Raw genomic sequence first — 19,222 nt, 5'->3', positions numbered from 1 at the left:
TGTTTCCGCCAAACTGTTTCCCTAAATCTCGGAAATATTCTCTGCCCGCCCGTCATTCCACCTCTCCAACCCCGGCCAAGTCTGGGTAACTTGCCTCCGTAGCATCCTGTGTTTATCTCATCGTAGCACTTAGTACCCAGTACTGCAATTGTCCGCTCACTTGTTAGTCTTCAGTGCTCTGTAAACTCCTTGAAGACAGGGTCTGACTTGACTCTCCAGTCCCCAGCACTAGTCTGAGGCACAGTAATTATGTATTCAATCAGACTTCCATTTTCTTGTATATAAAATAAAGGAATTGGGCTGGATGATCTACAATATCTATTGGCAGTAAAATAGATCTAATAATCCCAACCCCAGCTGCGCGTGAAATCCCTTTTTCTTCGCGTTGCTGGGTTGAGAGTTTCCGACGACCTTACCGGTGGAGAGAATCCAAGACTACAGTTCCCACGAGCCCTTAGGGCACCACGTGGTGCCTGCCCGTCCTACTAACGCACAGCAAGGACTCCATTTCCCAGCGTGCCTCAGGAAGGGCGCCAGGACTGCATTTTGCTCGGCAGCGTCCAGAGTCCTGTCCTTGAGCGGGAGTCGCAATATCCGAGGCTGAGCGGCAGGTAAAAGGGGCTTCTCCTGGGCTTTACAGGGATCACAGGGGCTTCGGCCCAACCACAAGTACGCAGTTGCACATGCCCTACATTTGCCCATTCTTTGCAAATCCCGTAAGGAACGAACGCGCCTCGCTTGCGGGCCTTTCTAATCTCCGCTTGTCCCTCCACTCCCACAGCTGGAGGTCGAATTCACCGTGTCACGTAGAGAAAAGGGGCGGTGTCTCGAGTCTCCCTGTGTGGCGTTGAGGCGGTCTCCCGACAGGAGCTGGTGTGGACACCTGGGCGTGGGGTTAGAGCAGATGCGGGGGTCGCGGGGCGGGTGTTGATACTGTGCTCTCACCAAGGCGGATCATCTCGACCCTCACTCCTCGTGTCTCTGGCGTAGCCGATGCTGAGTGGTCGCCTGGTCCCAAGTCTGGTCTCCATGGCTGGCCGGGTCTGTTTGTCCCGGGGCAGCGCGGGATCCGGGGCCATCGGTCCGGTGGAGGCCGCCATTCGCACGAAGCTGGAGCAGGCCCTGAGCCCCGAGGTGCTGGAGCTTCGCAACGAGAGCAGTGGCCACGCGGTCCCGCCTGGCAGTGAGACGCACTTCCGCGTGGCTGTGGTGAGCTCTCGTTTCGAGGGACTAAGCCCCCTACAACGACACCGGCTGGTCCACGCAGCACTGGCCGAGGAGCTGGCAGGGCCGGTCCATGCACTGGCCATCCAGGCACGGACCCCCGCCCAGTGGAGAGAGAACTCTCAGCTGGACACTAGCCCCCCATGCCTGGGTGGGAACAAGAAAGCTCTAGGAACCCCTTGAGCCCCAAGAGAGGGGCAGGACCAGGATCCGAATGGGCTGAGTGAGCACGAACTACTGAGGCCTTCCCTTCGATATAGTCCAGGATTTGAAAGGGATGAAGACCCCTGAGCTCTATTCTATTGGAGTCCATACATATTCTCCGAAGATAGCAACTTGCTTCAGGTCAAAGTGAACCCAAGAAAAGAGAAGAATCACTCACTACTGCTCTTGCCCTGGACTATTCAGGAAGGGCAGCCCGGATGTTCCATGTTAAATCGTGACAGAACTGCACCAAACCTGATGAGTTGGAAACAATCCTATACATTAAAAGAAATTACACTATGAGGCTGTGTTCTTAATGGACTGCTGAATCAGTGCCACAGGTGTTCTTGGGAGAAGAAAGATACCTGTAGACTAGTCGGGAACGGCTTTATGAGGGAAGTGATCTACTTGGGTCTTTAAAGGAAAGCACAAAATTAGCCAGAAAGGAGAGGATAGGTGCTGCAGGCAGAGAGAAGAACCTGAGCAAAGGCATAGACACTGGACTGAGCAGTGAGTTAATGGACAAGACAGGCGATATAGGCAGGGACACATTTGAACTTCCTCTCGGGAATGTTTGCCTTTTTTACAGCCTGTCCATTTCCAAAAAGTAGTACTTGTATTTGTTTAAAAGAAAAATGTTTTTAAAAACCACTAAAGCAGTGAAAAGAGAATAAGAACTAAGAAAATTATTAGAGATGATGGAGAAAACTTTATATAGCCCCCTTTTTTTTTTTTTTTTTTTTTTTTTGGAGACGGAGTTTCGCTCTTGTCGCCCAGGCTGCAGTGCAGTGGCGCAATCTCGGCTCACTGCAACCTCTGCCTCCTGGGTTCAAGTGATTCTCCTACCTCAAGTACACAGTTGCACATGCCTCCCCAGTAGCTGGGATGACAGGCATGCACCACCACGTCCAGCAATTTTTTGTATTTTTAGTAGAGATGGGGTTTCACCATGTTGACCAGGATGGTCTCAAACTTCTGACCTCAGGTGATCCTCCTGCCTCAGCCTCCCAAGGTGTTGGGATTACAGGTGTGAGCCACCACCCCTAGTGTTTTTTTGTTTGTTTCTTTAAGACGGAGTCTCTGTTGCCCAAGCTGGAGTGCAGTGGCACGATCACAACTCACTGCAACCTCCACCTCCCAGGTTTAAGCAATTCTCCTGCCTCAGCCTCCCAAGTAGCTGGGACTAGAGGCTTGTGCCACCACACCCGTCTAATTTTTTGTATTTTAGTAGAGACAGGGTTCACCATGTTGCCCAGGCTGGTCTTAGACTCCTGAGCTCAGGCACTCTGCCCACCGCCTCCCAAGGTGCTAGGATTACAGGTGTAAGCCACCATGCCCCACAATGTAGCCCTTTTTGAGCATTACAAATGTTGTCATATTTCTGAGGGGAGCTCAAGTAATGTCTATAGAAGCAACTTTCTAATAATCTCAATGTGGAAATTATTAGAGAACAAAACTTGGTTAACATATATCTTTTTTTTTTTTTTTTTTTTTTAGACAGAGTTTTGCTCTTGTTGCCCAGGCTGGAGTGCAATAGCCTGATCTCAGCTCACTGCAACCTCCGTCTCCCAGGTTCAAGCAATTCTCCTGTCTCAGCCTCCTGACTAGCTGGGATTACAGATGCCTGCCACCATGCCCGGCTAATTTTTGTATTTTTAGTGAAGACAAGGTTTCATCATATTGGTCAGGCTGGTCTCAAACTCCTGACCTCAAGCGATCCGCCTGCGTCAACCTCCCAAAGTGCTGGGATTACAGGCATGAGCCACCACGCCCGGCCCGGTTAACATATATCTTGATCATTTCTAGCTAAAGAATTTAAGGTGCATGTGGTTGGGCAGTAGGGAGTTATTAACGAATTTTGAGTACAGACATGCCAGAGAGCATTTGGGGTCAGATGGATCTGGCAGTGATGTGTAAGTGAGTTGGCATGGGAGATTGGAGGAAAAGAGATCAATCCAGAGTGAAGGTAGAACCCTGATTTACAGGTCATCTGTGGGAATGGAAAGGAAGGAGTTGATTTGAGAGCTACCATAAAATCAGAAAATGGTTTGATTAGAACAGAAATGGACTAGAGTGAGAGGGGAGTCAAGGTAACCCCAAGGCAGTGGTTTTCAGATTTTCTCTTAGGTAAGAACTCCCATGGGAGATTGTTCAAAATGTAGCTTCCGGCCGGTCGTGGTGGCTCACACTTGTAATCCCAGCACTTTGGGAGGCCGTGGTGGGCGGATCACCTGAGGTCAGGAGTTCGAGACCATCCTGGCCCCATATCTACAAAAATTAGCCGGGTGTGGTGGCAGGCGCCAACCACACTTAGGAAGCTGAGGCAGGAGAATCGCTTGAACCTGAGAGGCAGAGGTTGCAGTGAGTTGAGATCACACCATTGCACTCCAGCCTGAGCAACAAAGCGAGACTCTGTCTCAAAAAAAGGAGATTCAAGGTCCCCATCCTTCCAAACCAAGAAAAAAAAAGGGTTCTGATTCAACAAGTCAAGAGTGGAGTCTGGAGTGTGTATTTTTAAAAGCATAACAGAAGATTTAGGGGAAAGTTGGTTCTATTCTTATGAAATGTTACTCCCAAAGTTTTCAAATCTGGGAGACTTAGAGGGCCTTCCATCTGTAGGGGAAAGATCAAGGTAGAGAGGCCAATTTAGGAAATAAAGCTGGTACACCATGTTATTCTGACCTTCAGTTTGGAAAGCTGTTTTTCCATCTCACCATTTTACCCTCCAAGGCTGTTAGGAGAATTGGATGTAGGTGGAGAGTCACAGAAGCAGGTATAGCCATTTTGTATTTTGAGGATTTGTTTCCGTTTTATTTTTCATCAATATTTTTCATTGCATTTTTCACATCAACAGAGTTGGGTTTGGGGTTCCCCAGGAGAGCAAGGGAGATGGATGGGTCCCTCCCAGGGGTGCAAGGAAGAGGGCTACGTCCAGCATGTGAGGAGTGAGGGACAAGGGCACAGGGCACACATTCATACAGTGGGCACTGGAGGAGAAGGCAGTCTTTTGAGCACAGACACCAAAGAGTTAAACAGTCACCACCTGGTACAGTGTTACAAAATGGGGGGAGTGACCACAGGGTTGGGGTACCGGACGCAGCATGACGAAGGTGAATTTTGATTTTCTTTTTTGTTATTTTCACTTTTTTCCTTTTTAACTTTTTTTAAACATTTTACAAACATCTAAAAACTACAACACATCACAGCTACAGTGGGGTGAGGGGAGGGCACCAAAGAAAGCAGCCACACAGAGTAGGGTGGGACGGGGCAGCCTAACCTACAGAGGCTATTGTGTGGAAGGGTAAAATGGGGAAACTGAGGCTTCTAGTCCCTGCGTTAGGGGTCCCTCACTCACTGCCCAACCTCTCCCCACTCAGAGGAGCTGCCAGGAGGGCCCCTGCTTCTTGCCTCTGCCCCAGCTCCTTGTGCTTTTTGATCTGCTGGTTTGACCAGATGCCTGGTTTCTTTCCCTCCCCTGCTCCCCTGCCTGTGAGGGGACAGGTCGGGGGTATGGGAGGGCAGCTGTGCTGTTCCCACCTGTGCTGTAGTGGGTGGAGCCTCTCACTCCAGAGGAGGCCTGTGCTTCTTAAAGAGGGAAGCAGATGAGCCTTGTCAGATGCCCTCAGATCTCCCGAGACTGTGGGTCTCTTATCCCTGGCTGGCCTAGGGCTCCTCCATCCCAGGCTCAACACAGAAACCAGATTAGGGGAGGGACTATGGGAGGCAGGGTTGTGTGTGCGTCCGCTGAAATTAACCCTTGGCTTATATTTGAGGACAGTATAGTGATACCCCCCGCCCCATGGCACATGCACACACATATATAAGTATACACACACATTCACACACAGTCCTGCAGAGCTGCCTCAGAACTTAATCTATTAATAAATAAGAATCGGAAAGCTAATTTCATACAATTCGGGCTTCATATTTGCAGCCCAAATTGAGAGGGAAGTGGAGGCCAGAGGGCTGAGGTTTATTGCTTCTCCCTCAGCATCCAACAGGAGGTGTGAGAGGGCACCCGAGGCCCACCCTTCAGACTCAGAAGTTCTTTTGGTCCATGGTCTACACCAGAGTCCCAGCCCCCATCATAATTGCATACCTGTGGTTTCACCAGGGCCTAGGCAGAGGGAATGATGGGGAAGGCAGGAAGCCTATTCTGGAACCCCTGGAACAGGGAAGCAAGGGCCCCTCTCTAACAGGGAGAGAAGGATGGGGCTCAGCCTTCTCTTGTGCAAAGTCAAGGTAGTGGGAAGTGGGGAGTACAGCTTCATCTCAAAACTGGGATGAAGGAGCCTTCCCTGTAGTCCCTGCCCACGGGGGTCACACACATGCACACTCACACACACACACAGCTAAGACACCAAACACAGGCAGGGGGGAGTGAGGGCTCTGGAAGTCAGGATGGCAGGGCAGGGAGGGGAAGGAAGGAGTTGTTGGTCTCACAGTGTGCCTGCCAATCCCAAAGCCCTAGAGATCCCTTCACTGCAGCACCTGCCCCCGGGTCTCAGGCAGCTTCAGGGCCAGAGAGCTGCCAAGGGCAAGGGCAGCTGAGGCAAAGAGGATGGGGGCAGCCTTGGTGATTCCCACGAAGGATGTGAAGATGCTGATCCCCAGCACAGCTGCCAGCTTACACAGGGCATTCAGGAAGCCGAAAGCTGTGGTCCTGCTCAGGAGTCCCCCAGTGCAGCGTGGCGCAAGGTACAGGAAGGAGGCAAAGGAAGAGTGGAGGGCAGGGAAGTGAAGGCCAGGAAGATGCAGGCAGTGTCCAAGAGGGAGACAGAAGTTTGGAGAGATCAGAGAGGTAAAGGATGTACGCCAGGAATGTAGATAAATTAAGAGACAAGGGGAAAGGAGACCAAAAATTGAGGTTAACAGTTAAGACTTGGAGGAGTAGATACAAAAGCTACCAGGTTTTTTCTTTTCTCTTTTTCTTTTTCTTTTTTTTTTTTTTTTTTTTTTTTTTTTTTGAGACACTCCAGCTCTGTTGCCCAGGCTGGAGTGCAGTGGCGTGATCTCGGCTCACTGAGAGCTCCGCCTCCCGGGTTCACACCATTCTCCTGCCTTAGCTTCCCGAGTAGCTGGGATTACAGGTACCCGGCTAACTTTTTGTATTTTTAGTACAGACAGGGTTTCACCATGTTGGCCAGGCTGGTATCAAACTCCTGACCTCAGGTGATCCGCCTGCCTCGGCATCCCAAAGCACTGGGATTACAGACAGGCGTGAGTCACTGCGCCCGGCCAAAGCTACCAGATTTTAGAGGAGAAAATGGAAATGTATCTTCCTTCACCCCTAAGGATGCTCTTCCCATTCAGCCCTCCTTCCTCACCCCACCCCTCCCCTGAATCCACTGCCCTGCCCCCACCGCATTCCAACTACCTCTTGTCTGAGGGGTAGAGTTCAACAGTCAACACGTCCAGCGCATTCCAGGATGCAATGCTGACCCCACCAAAAAGGCAGAGCAGAGCGATCATGGCTGACTCGCTGTTCCCAAAAGACAGGAAGAAGCAAGAGACACAGGACATCACGCTGGAGCCAGCTGGATAGAGCCAGGAGAGGAGAGAACAGCATGAGCCTGGCCACAGTGAAACCTACCCACAGCCCGCCGTGTCCCATCAGGTGGCTTTCAGATAGCCCAGGATGAGACTTGTTCCCAAGGTATCCAAAAGGAAGGCTTTTCACTCCTCCTCAACCTCCCTTATAATTAATAATATCAATAACCATCATTTATTCAATGCCAGCCATGGGCCAAGCCAATTGATGCTTTACATGCATTGATCTAGCACATCAACCCTACGACACAGGTACTATTATCACCTCCATTTTGCAGAGGAAACAACCAGGCTTACAGAGGTAACTTGCCAGAGGCCAGAGATGGGTGGTGGAGCTGAGATTCAAAACTCATAACCTCAAAGCCTGTGCCCTAACTACTTGCAATTCTGCTTACCTCCTTTACCCCCAGAAAAGCTTCTGTGCCAGTCCCCACCCCATGCTGCAGCACCCCCTAAACAGAAAACATGAGAGAGAGGAACTCTCTGACCAATCTCTTCCACAGCCCAAGGTGAGAAGCCTGTTGCCTGCCTCCCGCAGCCACTGGCCCCTACTATCAGATCTGACTCAGCCTCTCCCCCTTACCAAGCATTCTGAGCCTGCCGATCTTGTCCATGAGCAGGGCCGACACGATATTCCCAGGAAGCACTGCCAGTGTCCCCAGGAAGCTCACAAAGTATACCATGTAGGCACCTTCGCCCGTCCCTGTCACGTCTAGCGGGCAGCCCTCCTTGTTGTGCAGGAATGTGCTGTTTACCAGACGGCTGTTCACAAACTTGTACTCAAACAGGTCTGTGGGCAAAGGCCAAGAAAAGCAGACAGTCATAGCAGATGGGAGAGGGAGGCTGCTACGGCTTATGGCTCGGGGCTCTGCATGTATGGAAGTTAGTAGGAGGCGCTCTCAAAATTATTCACAGTGCTAATTGCAAAACATCAAATAATATCACTATGGGAACTAGGGATCCTTAGAGCAGAAAATGACCATCATCTGTCCAACAGTGTGACTTTGTCCAAGTTCTCCCATTAATAGTCTTAGCTGCTTATTCATTCTTTCTGTCCGTGCTAGCTGACTATAAGCAGTAGCAATGCTGTGGACTTAGGAAATTTTTCTGAGAAAAACATTTAAAATAAAAAGTCCTATCCATTGTTGTTTTCCTGCAAGATGGGAAAAGCTCACCCAGTATGAGGTGGAAAACTTCAGTCTAGCTCACAAAACCAGCATTTCATGTGCATATACTGAAGTTTGAGAATCACTATTAAAAAAGAGTGGATTCATGCAATGATCCCCACCAAATACCCCTTTTATTGTTTTTGTTTTTCCCAAGAATGCTATTTTGGATAATTTTACCTTCTTCAAAGGTGCATTAATTTTGCCTCACTGAGATACAGTTTCAGCCAAAGGCAAATAAACTTGATGTTTTTGTCAGATATTCTATTACAGGAAAATGTCCAACATCCATTAGATTTTCAAAATTATTGGTGGTAGCTGTCAAGCCCCTCTACCACCTTCCTACAGGGGTCCAGGGATCTCAGCCTGAGAACACCAAGATAGTGAATGAAAAAGGTTCCTTCTCATCGAGGTCCACCCAACCCTTTGGTCTAATACCCACCAGCCACCCCGCCTTACCAGTGTTATAGAACACAGTGTTGATGAATGTGCAGTTGCGGAAAAACGTGTTGCTAGATGTGACATCCTCAAAATAACACTCTTCAAACAGGGAATCCTCAAAGGACACTGACTTCAGGCGCAGCCCAATGAACCTGTAAGGCCAGGATGATGAAAGACACTCCCCCCTCATCCTCATGCCCCCTCCAAGACTCACTCTTTAGTGAATGAATGGGGAGCTGGGCATTGAGGAGAAACCTCAAGTGTTTCCCCCAAATGTCTTGTCTTGAACCCCTAGACTCATAAAAAAGACAAGAGGTAGCAGGAACAGGGAAGAAGTGAAGTTTAAAGGTCCCCACATACTTGTCATTGAAGTACTGCCCGCCTCGGTGGATCTGATTCTCCAAGGTGAAGTTAAAAGTCACATGCTCTACACGCTCCCCGGGGAACACTTTGGTGCGGGATGCGTAGTCCACTGCCTGGAGGTGGCGGATCATGTCAGGAAACCAGACGGTCAGGCCATAGTAGCTGAAGAGTCAAGGACAATGGAAACAGACAACAGGCTTCAGACAGGGCTCAGAGATTAGAATGAGGCAGAGGAGAAAATGGAAATGTGTATCCTCTCCAAAACGAGGGAGAAATGGAGTCAACCTCTGTTAGGACCTTGCTGCTCTCCAGCCTCACCAACTTCTCCCTGCTCCTCCCTTCACCAGTTGCTGTGCTCCTGGGGACTTCAGGGTCTCACACAGCAGCCACTAAATTTTTTCTTACCTCCCGAGCATTTGCTTTTCCCTCTACCAAAAACACTCTTCTCCACCCCAGCCACCCCCACTCCCTGTCTGACTCCCATTCGCCCTTTAGGACTTAGGTCCCCACCCCAGCCCAAGTCCTCCCATCACCCTTTCCCCACCCTTCTCTCATCACCCTGCTTCCTAGCAAGTTTTGTCCCACTTCTTGACCAAAACATAAACTCCAGGAGGACCTGGGACCACGTCTGTTTCATCCCAGCACAGAACAGAAACAGAATCCTGGTCAGCCTACAGTACAAGTTTGTTGAGTGAACTAGTGAAGTAGAGGAGCTGGCTGCAGGAGCAGAGGCGGTCTGCATGGCACCTTCCCTCATCACTTGTCCCCTGCATCTCCATTCTCCCCACCTCTCTCCCAGCTCACACACCACCACAACCACCACATACCACCCAGCCCACCCATCTTCTCACCTGAATGACATGGTGAACCATACACCCATCATCATCAGAGTGATGCGCCGATATTCGGGACCAAAACAGGAGAGAAAATTCCCCCAAACCTACAGGGGACCAGACAAAGTTAGACCTTGGCTATACTAAATTCTAGCACCCATAGATCCCCACTTTTCTGCCCTCCCACCTCCCTTCAGCTCACCCATCACCCACACACATGGACTTCAGTCCTGCCTTCTTCTCCACTTCCCCCACTCCCTTCTCTCTACCACCCCGTCAGCCATTACCTGCCCCCCTAGGCTCAAGGCCCGGACACCCCAGCGCTGGTACCAGGTCCCTGTGTCCGACTGGATCTCAATCAGTTCATCCTCCTGATGGATCGTCTTAATGTGGGTTACCTGGGGTCAAGAGAAGGGGTGGGCAGTCACACATCCTGTGTTTCCCAACCTCCACCAGGTGCCTCAGTTTCCCCTGCATTAGCAAAATGGGAAGCAGGGGGTGGATATGATACCCTGAAAATCTCCTTATGGTAGAGTGTGGTCTGAGGTCAGGGGTACTCAGAGAGGGGCCAGGTAGGGGCTGGGGCTGCAGGGCGCGGAGGTCTGAGTCGGGAGGGCTGTGGCTTACTGAGAACACGCGCTCAGGATGTCCCTTGGCTCGCATGTTGGTATCATGGACCTGCTTCAGCACCATCCAGGCCTCATCATGCTTCCCATTCTAGAGCCAAAGACACAATCCCCACATCCAAGTCAGCCCCTACCTGACCCAGACCAGAGTTATAGATCCCCTCCCTCCCACCTGGCTTCTGTAGTCACAGGACACTAAATGGCTCCCGGCCCTCAATCCCACCACCAAGCCCTGACCTATGAGCATGCACTGCCCACTCTGAAAGAGCCCCGAGCTGAGGTATAGCAAGACGACCAGACCTGGGCAAGAGCTGCAGGTTGGGGGTGGGGAGTGTTGTCCAGGGGAAAAAGGCAAGCACAGGCAACCATAGGTAAGGGAAATGATGGGCAAGCATGTAGTCAAAGACCTAATCCTGCTGGGGTTAGGAGGGGAAGGTGTAGGGGGTGGGAATGTCTCTTGAGCTGTAAATGCAGGACAGGGCCAAGGCCCTTCCCTGCAAAATCTTAAGTCATCCAAGGGTGAAGAGGTCCCCTGGTTTCTCCACCCAAGAACCCCTCAGGGATACATTCCAAGGCAAAAGATGCAAGATAAAGTCCCCCAGAGAATGGACGCTGTGAGGAAGGCCCGCAGCTGAACAGGATCAAATCAAACCCCAGTGGGTGTTTGAACACAGAAGCCCCTGCTGCTCTCCACACTCCACAGCCTGCACCCCACCCCACCCCACACAGCTCAGCTCCATCACCTCTAGGAAGAAACGGGGACTTTCAGGCTGCGTGGTCAGAGCCCCAATGGCAAACACAGAAGGAAAGGCGCAGACGAGGACGAAGACCCTCCAGCTGTGGAACTGGTAGGCAGAACCCATCTGAAAACTCCACCCTGGCAGGGAGAGAGTGACAGCATCAGCAGAGAGGCCAGAGGCTAAGGGAACCCACCACAGGGAGCACAGAAGAGGGAGGAGGGAGATAACCTGGGGTGGATTCCGGGGGGCTGCTCACCATAGTGGGGGATGATGGCCCAGGCCATAGCAGCTGCGTACACACCACCAATCATCCAAAACATGCAGAGCCAGCTCAGATGCTCCCCTCTTTTCTCCTGGGCCAGAAACTCAGAGAAATAGGAGAAGACAATGGGGATGGACCCTCCAATCCTGGAGCACATTTCAAGAATTCAGCATTAGCAAATGGCCATAGTCCTGATCCCCTGCCCCACTGCTCTGGACCCTGAGCCCCTTTTGTCTTCCAGGCTTTTGAAGAGATTCCATCTCACACAAAAAGCCCTACAAGCTCCCCTGGGGGCCAGCCATCAAGCACCCATCCTTGGGACCATGGGAAACAGGCAAGCAAGTCTCAGGGAAAAGGAAAGAGCAAATCTTAAATCTTGAAAATGACTTACAGAGTTGGAAGGGAGGGAAGGTAATTGCAGAAAAGAGAATAAATCTCCAGAGAAAAAAGACAACCCAAAAGCCTCCAAGGGCAGATGTTGTGGGAACGGCCAGAAAGGAGCTTGGAGTTGAGGCAGAGTAAGCGTGCCTGCCATGCGTGCAAAAGTGAAGGGGCAGTGTGGGCAACGCATCAGGGTTCTGGCAGGTGTGGGTGTTAGCAAGGTTTGTTGTGGAATGCAGGAAATGTGTAGACTCTGGTAGGGGGTAACTCTGGGTCCACAGGAGTCCAGGGGTGGGGCTGAGGCCCAGTAGGCCTCTTCGTGGAGGCAGGCTCAAAAATGGAACTAGAAGTGGGATGGAGGACTCAGGAGTGGGCCGACATGGAACAGCACTCTGGACTGTAGTAGACAGGTCCTGGGCAGGGAGGAGCTGGCCTGAAGATGGTTGGGGGAGAAAGGAACTCATTCATCCATTCAACTCACACAGATTTAAGGTGCATTTGGTGTGCCTGGCACTGTGCTGGGCCCTAAAGATGCAACAGTGACCAAGGCACAGTACTGCCCTCAAGGGGCTTAGGAAGTGGACACTCACCCAACCCCAGAAAGGAGGCGGCAGAAGAGGAAAGTGCCGTAACCCTGGACAAAAGATGAGAAGAAGGCAAAGACGCTGTTGACTGAGAGCGAGATGAGCAGACATTGCCTCCGACCCAGCCGGTCAGCCAGACCTCCCCAGAGGAAGGCTCCCACCATCATGCCCAGGTAGACGATGAGGCCTGGAAGGAGGAGGAAAACAGAGGCAGAGGGGGCGTGAGAAGACACACCTCAGTTCTCCCAGGAGATGAGCACTGAGGGAGCTGAAGGATCTGAAGAACTTCTAGAAGCTAAGTCTACCCAGAGATTAGAGCAAGTGAGAGAAAATGAATGGTGTGAGCAAAGATAGAAGGTCATCTCTGCAGGCCAGGCGTTCAAAGGCAGGAATGAAGATACGGGAGAACCTACAACTCTCCACTGTCTTCGGTCTGTCTCATTTCTCACTGTGAGACACACACACACACACACACACACACACACACATACAGTGACACCCTTACCCCTGGCTCACTTTGAAGGAGGAATGGGTGTGCCTAGGATCCCAGACCATCCCAGGGTCCTCTCTATTCTCCCTGCTTTGATCCCTCGAAGCAGCAAGACTGCTCTCATTTGTTCCTGGGGAAAGGGGCTCCAATTCCTTTCATCTTCCCAGAAAATCCCCCACACAAAATCCATGCTTTCTTCCTCCCAGTCTCAATATTTCTAGTCCAAAAACTCTCCTGTTTTTCACTTCCTTCATAAAACCAAAGCTGGAATTAATCTTTAAAATCATCTACTCCAAACTTCATATTTTCTCATGTCCAAACCAAGCCCCAGGAAGAAGAGACCTGTCCAAGACCCCATGGCAATTTGGTGGCAGAGTAAGGCCTCGATTCTTTCTCTGTGAGTCTAGGGGGTTCCTCCTCAGAGTCCCTGTCAGGAAAGGTCATCAAACAGTACATTCTGTCCCCTGGAAATTCCCGTCTGAGTGAGAGAAAGTCTAAATAGCTTCTCTGGCAGAAGATCCAGGACCCTCCCCCTCCCCCAACCACCCCAAACTGACTCTCCCCATTTATACCAAGGAGTTTGGATACTGGCTTCTTGTTTCCCAATCAGTGAAATGGAATAAGATAACCAGAGGGAAAGCTATGAAGAAACATTAAATGGTAAGGACCATCCTACCACAGCCACCTCCTGCAGAATAAAGCAGACCACCACCCAACCACTGGCCCAAGCCCCAGTCCAACTGCCCTCCTGCAAGTCCCTGTTTCACATTCAACTTCACTCTGACCCAAGGCCAAGAAGAGGGAGTGTGTGAGGGAAGAGTGTGCAGAGGAGCCCTGAGCCCTCCAGGAACATCTTGGGTGCAGGGTCCTAGGGAACCCAGTGGTAAGGACAAGAGCAATTTCCAGGAGCAAGGAGGTTTCCAGAGTTTGAGGGGATAGGGCTGGAGCCCCCCATGTCTTACCTAGCATGCCTTTGTTGGAGTCGGACAGGCACATGTCTTTCTCAGCGCTGGGCAGCACGAAGCCCACCACAAAGACCTCCACACCATCAGCCATCAGCGCCAGACCAAGCACAAAATACAGTGTCCACTGGAAGCGGCCGTGGCCACACTCCCGTAAGATAGCTTCATACTGTTGGGCCAGTTCTTCTCGTTCTTTCCGTCGTTGTGCCTCCCCCCGGCCCCCAGGGGGACCCTCCCCATCGCTCAAGCCCCCCCTTACTCCAGCCAGGGGTGCCCCATCTGCCATCCGCTCGCCTTTGCCCCCAGACTCTGCCCGGGGGATGCCCTGATATTCCCCTTCGTAGATCTCATCATCCTCGTCATGGCCCTCAGTAGCATCACTGGACGCACCGCCTTCCTCCTCATCCTGGGTCCCTTCTCCTCGGTAATAGCTATCACTGGGGGCAGGGAAGTCGTCATCATCATCCTCCTCCTCAAAGCGGGAGTAGGATCTTCGGGAATATTCGTCCTGGACTCTGTCCAGGCCCTTCACCACCTTCTTGGCCGCATGCTTCTTGACTTCCTTAGCAATGTCTTTGGCCCCACGGATGAAAGCTGCCCGATCTCGGAAGCCCTCTTCCATGATGGGGCCCTGAGGCACTTCACCGGGTCTTCTCCACTTCCTGCTTCTTTTTCAGCTTTTTGCTCAAGGACTTGTAGAGTCAAAAAGACCCCTCCCCACAGTTACTTAGATGAAGTGTGTTCCAGTATCTTTGGGCACACAAAAAAAGAGCAAACAGGTCCTAGCCAATGAGTGCCTAGGAGAGAAAAGGAAGGAGAGGAACTTTGACCTATACCCAGTTCAGTTGGGTGGATGGCGAAGGGACAGGAGGAGCAGGGGAATGGGAAGGGGAAGGGGAGCCAGACTGGGAGGCTAAGCCAGGATAACTCAGGAAGGGTCGCCTACTTCTCTTCCACAAGCCTCTGGAGACCTGGAAAAAATAACAGACAGCAAAAGGAAGTTGTGAGTCCTAAGGTGGTGAAGAAGGCCAATATAAAGCTTCTCAACCCAGAGCCCCATCTGGACCATGTGGTGCAGAGATGGTCTTCTCGCTTTAGGCTCCCATTCACACACTAAAAAGGGATGGCTATCTGGGCTAACCGGGTCACTCGCATAGAAGTCCCCTTACTTTGACCTTGGAGGCCTGGCCTATGGAATTTGCTCCAAAGTCACAGTCACCTACTCTGAGCCCTTCTCCTAACCCCCGAGCCCAGCCCAGCCCTTGCTTTATCACCAATCTGCAAAGAACTGAACAGGAAATATGAGAAACCAGAATTCCCTTCTTTAGTCTTGCCTGGGTTTCTTACTGGGGATGGAGTTGAGAAGGATGTGTAAGAGGACAAGCCCTCCAACCTGTGGCCTTCCCTCCACTGATGGCATCTGAAGGCAGGGGCTTCCACTGTCCTTCCTTCAGGTCCCATGTTTACAGGCTTCAACAAGGAGGGATTTTCTCTCAACATAGTCTAATGGGTAAAAGCTCAGCTTCCAGAGTCACAAAGACATGGGTTTGACTTCCTGTTTTGGCAATTGCTAGCTAAGGGACCAAGCCTCAGTTTCTTCTTATTTTAAAAGGGGAAAGTAAGGGTTGAATGATATATCTGTGCTCCTTAACGTAAGTCAGCTAGCACTTAAAAATGATGAATAAATATTAACTATTATTTTTGTGGTGACAGTAATATAGTGAAATGCCCTATACTACCTCATAAGGTCCCCAAACGAAAGCCGTCTTGGATGCTCTTTAGGGTGAGCAGCAGGAAGGGACGCTGGCAAGGAGAATGCTGGTTCAGGGCAAAGCACATGACCATTAGGGGTGACCTAAGTTGAAATCCCAACTCTGCCGCTTACTAACTGATCTCGGTCAGGCTAGTTAACCTCCCTAAGCCTCAGAGTCCATATACTTTAATTGGGGATAATTACATTGGGAGACTGTTTCTTGGAGTTGATGTGAGAATGTAATCTCACAGTACATGCTCTATGTTAGTTTTCTTCCTTCCTATGATGTTGAAAAGTGGGAAAGAAGCAAGAAGCAGCAAGGGACAACAGCGGGGTCATACTTAGATGCTGTTGCCCAGCATCCTTGCAAACAGAGTCCCAAGACCCCCTGTCTGTGTTTCAACTAATTCCAGCAGCTGGGCCCACATTAACTACCTCCGGAAAAACAAGGGGAGACCCAGAAAAGGGGGACCTGGAACCCAAGTAAAGTGGAGGAAAGATGGAAAGCTAAGAAAGAGGTGATGACTGTCCACTGCCACCTTGCTTCAGAATGTCATAGATGGGTCCCCTTTCCACGGATGGGGGTGAGAATGGAAATGACTGTCAAATGCATTTCCAACATGAGGTTCTAAGGCCTACAGTTGCGTCCCATCCCTCCAGGGCCTCCCTTCCTAATCCCCCTTAATCCTTTCCACTCCTCCTCCAGGAGTCAAGGAAGAAGGAGTCCACAAACACCGCATTGCGTAGGAGGTGGATGTAGAATAAAGGGGGTTTGGGTGTTCCCCAAAAAAAGACGTTCTCCAGAGGAAGGCATGGGATAGCCCCCCTTCCTTCATAGGAGGAGAGGAAGCAGGCCTAGATTCTGATCAGAAATCATTCCCCCAAAAATTTCCGGTGCTCCCACCCATCCAGAGCCTTCATTAAATGTCTCTCTCACACACACACACACACACACACACACACACCCTGGTAGAAGAGGGTAAGCAATGCTATGTGGTTCAGAGAGAAGCACTGGCAAGCAGGGCCTTACCCCTCAGGACAGATGTAAGCAGTGGACCACGGTGACCAGAAGCAGTGACCCCTGTCACCTTTTCTTCATTGTTCAGGGCCCAACCATCCCCCATGAAAGCGCTGGAACTGTGGAATCCCCTCAGCGCATGGCAATTTGCTAGCTTTCCTCTCTTTCCTAACCAGGATCTCCCCTCCAGCCCTGAAGGAGGCAGGACCCACCAGGAGCCATACTCTCTGTTTGTTGACCCTATTTCCCCCTGGGAGGGGCATGTAGGGCAGAGAAGCCTTCCACAACCGCAGCAGGATATGAGGGCTCAGCAGTCAGCTCCCTCAGGGCCAGCAAGCCCAGGAGGTCAGGAGAGAGAGAAAGAAGACAAATTCTTTGAGCTGGTGAGGAAGTGGTGCTATTTTTAGCCCCAAAAACAGCACAGGGTGGCTAAGCCTGGGGGAGAGAGACAAGACTTGGAGAAGTGGAGGTTAAAGGAGACAAGGTTCAGGGTTACAAGGTCCTAGGCTGGCTGACTTCACCTGACAGGAAAAAATGTGCCCAGGAGATTTTCTGCAGAGGGTGGAGACAGGCGGGGGACTCCAGAGCAAATGCTTCCTTTCAGAACAGCTCATCCAGCCCTGGATCAGAGGAGGGTCCAGAACCCCCCACCCTCCTCCCAGTCAAAGTCCCTGACTTTGGGGGCCACCCAGATCCCCAGGCCTTCCTAGCTCAGGTGACAAGGTCATTAAAAAGCAATCACTTATCAAAACGTCCGCGGGGGCAGGGTAGAATGTGGGAGGTGCGGGAGCACCCCTTCCCCATGACAGCGGGGTCATTGAACCTCAGCCCCCACCCAGGACCATCAAGGCTGTGCCTCCCCTCCCCACATCCTACCCAGGGTTAGGAAGATGGGAGCACCCACAGTTCTGAGGGATAAAAATGAGGGTGTCAGCTGAGAATGCACACTGAGGAATACGGAGAGGCAGAGAGGGGGACGCAGGGAGAGACCTCCGCACGCACAGACTTAGAGACCGCCCCTATCAGCATTTGCAGGGACCCCCCCACACCCCATCTTGCCTCAGCTCCGGAATAAGGGAAAAGCCCCCAAAACTGACTAAATCCCTGCTCTGAGCACCTCCTCCACCCTTGGTCCTGCTGCTAGACAAGTGCCCACCTTCACTCAACACCCCTTCCCCCAACCCTGGAGCAACTGCCGCCAGCCCCCGCCATCCATGCCCCCAACACCTGGCCGCTCTCCATTTCTGTCTCCCCAGTATGTCCATTCTTCACTCCCCTTCCCTCCATCCTTCACCTGCCCTTCTTCCCCTGCCCCCCCCCCACCCCACCCACCCGAGTCCAGGCGCGCACACTGAGGCAGCATCCATTCTCCAGCCCCAGCCAAGGTCATTTATCATTCATCCTGGGGGTGGGGGGACGTCAAGGTGAGGAGGGGATAGGAGTTTGAGGGAACTCCACGCACCTCACAACCCCACCACCCCGTTAATCTCCGAAGGGGATAGTGGGGACTTGGTTAAGGTAGAGAAAAACACCCCTCCTCCCCATTCACCAATATTAAACATATGCGTGTGTGTGTGTGTCCTGAAGAGCACAACTGAAATAAATGTACATCCCCAAACCACCACCAACCAACCAACCCCCCTCACCCCTAGAGAGGGGATCGTCACCCTCCCTATAAGCAAAGCATCGGAGGATAAAATGGCTGCAAGGCAAGGCAAAGATGCTTCTGCCAGAGGCGGGGTGGAGGTGAGCGACTGAGAGAGGGGTCTCACCTGGACTGGGTTTCCCGGGTAAGGAGTCCCAGGCGACGACGGGGGTCCCGGCCGCGGGCGGAGGCGGCAGCGGCGACTGCTCCGGGTACCAGGGAAGCGGCAATGCAGACCTGCACCCCCCCCACTCCAGCCCCGCCTCCGCCGCCCCCCCCCACCCCCACCCCGCGCCACTGAGCATCGGGAGAGACCATTGGTGGGGTGGGGGAGAGAAAAAAGGATGGGGAGGGAGTCAGGGCACGGGGAGAAATCATGAAAGGGCCGGGGGTTGTCACAAGAACAGCTGGAAATGGCACACAGCCCTTCCCAGGCCCTTCCTAGTAAAAGATAAAAGGGACTAAAGAAAAAAACAGTGATGTTAGGAAGACTAGTGGGAAGATAGGGAGATGGGGAATGTGGCAGCCCCTTCCTTAGCACCCCAGTCTCAGTATGGCAGGACTCAATAATTTCAGGGGCTTTTGCTGCCTTCAAAACACCTCCCTTGCCTTCTCCACTGCTCTCAAACTCCTTTTTCACAACAGTCTCCCAAATCCAGAGTGCTCCTACTCCAAGTTTACCTGGACATTTTAGAGAAAGCAGAGATAACAAGGTGTGGTTTCTATCCTGAACTGCCAAAGTCAGAGACCCCTGGATTCCTTCCATCTCTTTCCCCGAAAAAACAGTCCAGGTTACTTACTTACAGTGCAGACCTCCTCATCCTGTCCATTCAGTTGGTGGTAGCAGAAGTATTGGGGAAGCTCAGGGATTTTTACAGACCTGACCAACTGGACAGATCCCCTTCCATTAATTTGCTCCAATGACTCAAAAAGGATCCCTCTCAATACCCTTCTCCATTTTCTCTTACTCTCCTCAACCT

The 19,222-nt window shown here is 51.6% G+C and overlaps 2 protein-coding genes across 6 annotated transcripts; one reads left to right on the top strand and one right to left on the bottom strand.

The window, feature by feature from the left end:
• The first annotated feature begins 535 nt into the window (after window positions 1-535).
• Window positions 536-1,728, top strand: BOLA1 (bolA family member 1). 3 transcript variants are annotated; one of them, XM_005542041.5, is made up of 2 exons: window positions 536-611; window positions 991-1,728. In XM_005542041.5, exon 2 carries the CDS (start codon window positions 994-996, stop codon window positions 1,405-1,407), a length of 414 nt encoding a protein of 137 aa, XP_005542098.3. In that variant the 5' UTR covers window positions 536-611; window positions 991-993; the 3' UTR covers window positions 1,408-1,728. The 3 variants fall into 3 exon arrangements, with proteins under 3 accessions (XP_005542098.3, XP_005542096.3, XP_005542097.3); XM_005542039.5 differs by having other exon boundaries at window positions 950-1,728; XM_005542040.5 differs by having other exon boundaries at window positions 782-1,728.
• A 2,482-nt stretch (window positions 1,729-4,210) lies between these two features.
• On the bottom strand, window positions 4,211-19,215 carry SV2A (synaptic vesicle glycoprotein 2A). 3 transcript variants are annotated; one of them, XM_065546678.1, is made up of 14 exons: window positions 18,370-18,475; window positions 14,773-14,797; window positions 13,827-14,623; window positions 12,381-12,561; window positions 11,404-11,555; window positions 11,151-11,284; window positions 10,409-10,498; window positions 10,069-10,179; window positions 9,800-9,888; window positions 8,946-9,110; window positions 8,604-8,737; window positions 7,562-7,768; window positions 6,806-6,965; window positions 4,211-6,091 (listed from the first exon to the last, which is right to left on the bottom strand). In XM_065546678.1, exons 3-14 carry the CDS (start codon window positions 14,446-14,448, stop codon window positions 5,908-5,910), a joined length of 2,229 nt encoding a protein of 742 aa, XP_065402750.1. In that variant the 5' UTR covers window positions 14,449-14,623; window positions 14,773-14,797; window positions 18,370-18,475; the 3' UTR covers window positions 4,211-5,907. The 3 variants fall into 3 exon arrangements, with proteins under 3 accessions (XP_065402750.1, XP_073852849.1, XP_015307292.1); XM_073996748.1 differs by lacking the exons at window positions 14,773-14,797; window positions 18,370-18,475 and adding an exon at window positions 19,043-19,215; XM_015451806.3 differs by lacking the exon at window positions 14,773-14,797.
• Window positions 19,216-19,222: the final 7 nt, after the last annotated feature.

This window comes from Macaca fascicularis, chromosome 1, assembly GCF_037993035.2.
Source record: "Macaca fascicularis isolate 582-1 chromosome 1, T2T-MFA8v1.1".
In the NCBI taxonomy this organism is placed as follows: domain Eukaryota; kingdom Metazoa; phylum Chordata; class Mammalia; order Primates; family Cercopithecidae; genus Macaca; species Macaca fascicularis.
Note: the sequence above shows the minus strand (reverse complement) of the source record. Positions and strands in the feature narration are given on the sequence as shown.

Excerpts from the sequence above, each read along its gene's own strand:
- SV2A (XM_073996748.1), bottom strand. The coding sequence starts at position 14,448 with ATGGAAGAGGGCTTCCGAGATCGGGCAGCTTTCATCCGTGGGGCCAAA. Across the intron at positions 9,111-9,799 it reads TGGTTCACCATGTCATTCAG|CTACTATGGCCTGACCGTCT; the intron begins GTGAGAAGATGG and ends TTGACTCTTCAG. Across the intron at positions 6,092-6,805 it reads CTCTACCCCTCAGACAAGAG|GACCACAGCTTTCGGCTTCC; the intron begins GTAGTTGGAATG and ends ACTCCTGAGCAG.
- BOLA1 (XM_005542041.5), top strand. The coding sequence starts at position 994 with ATGCTGAGTGGTCGCCTGGTCCCAAGTCTGGTCTCCATGGCTGGCCGG.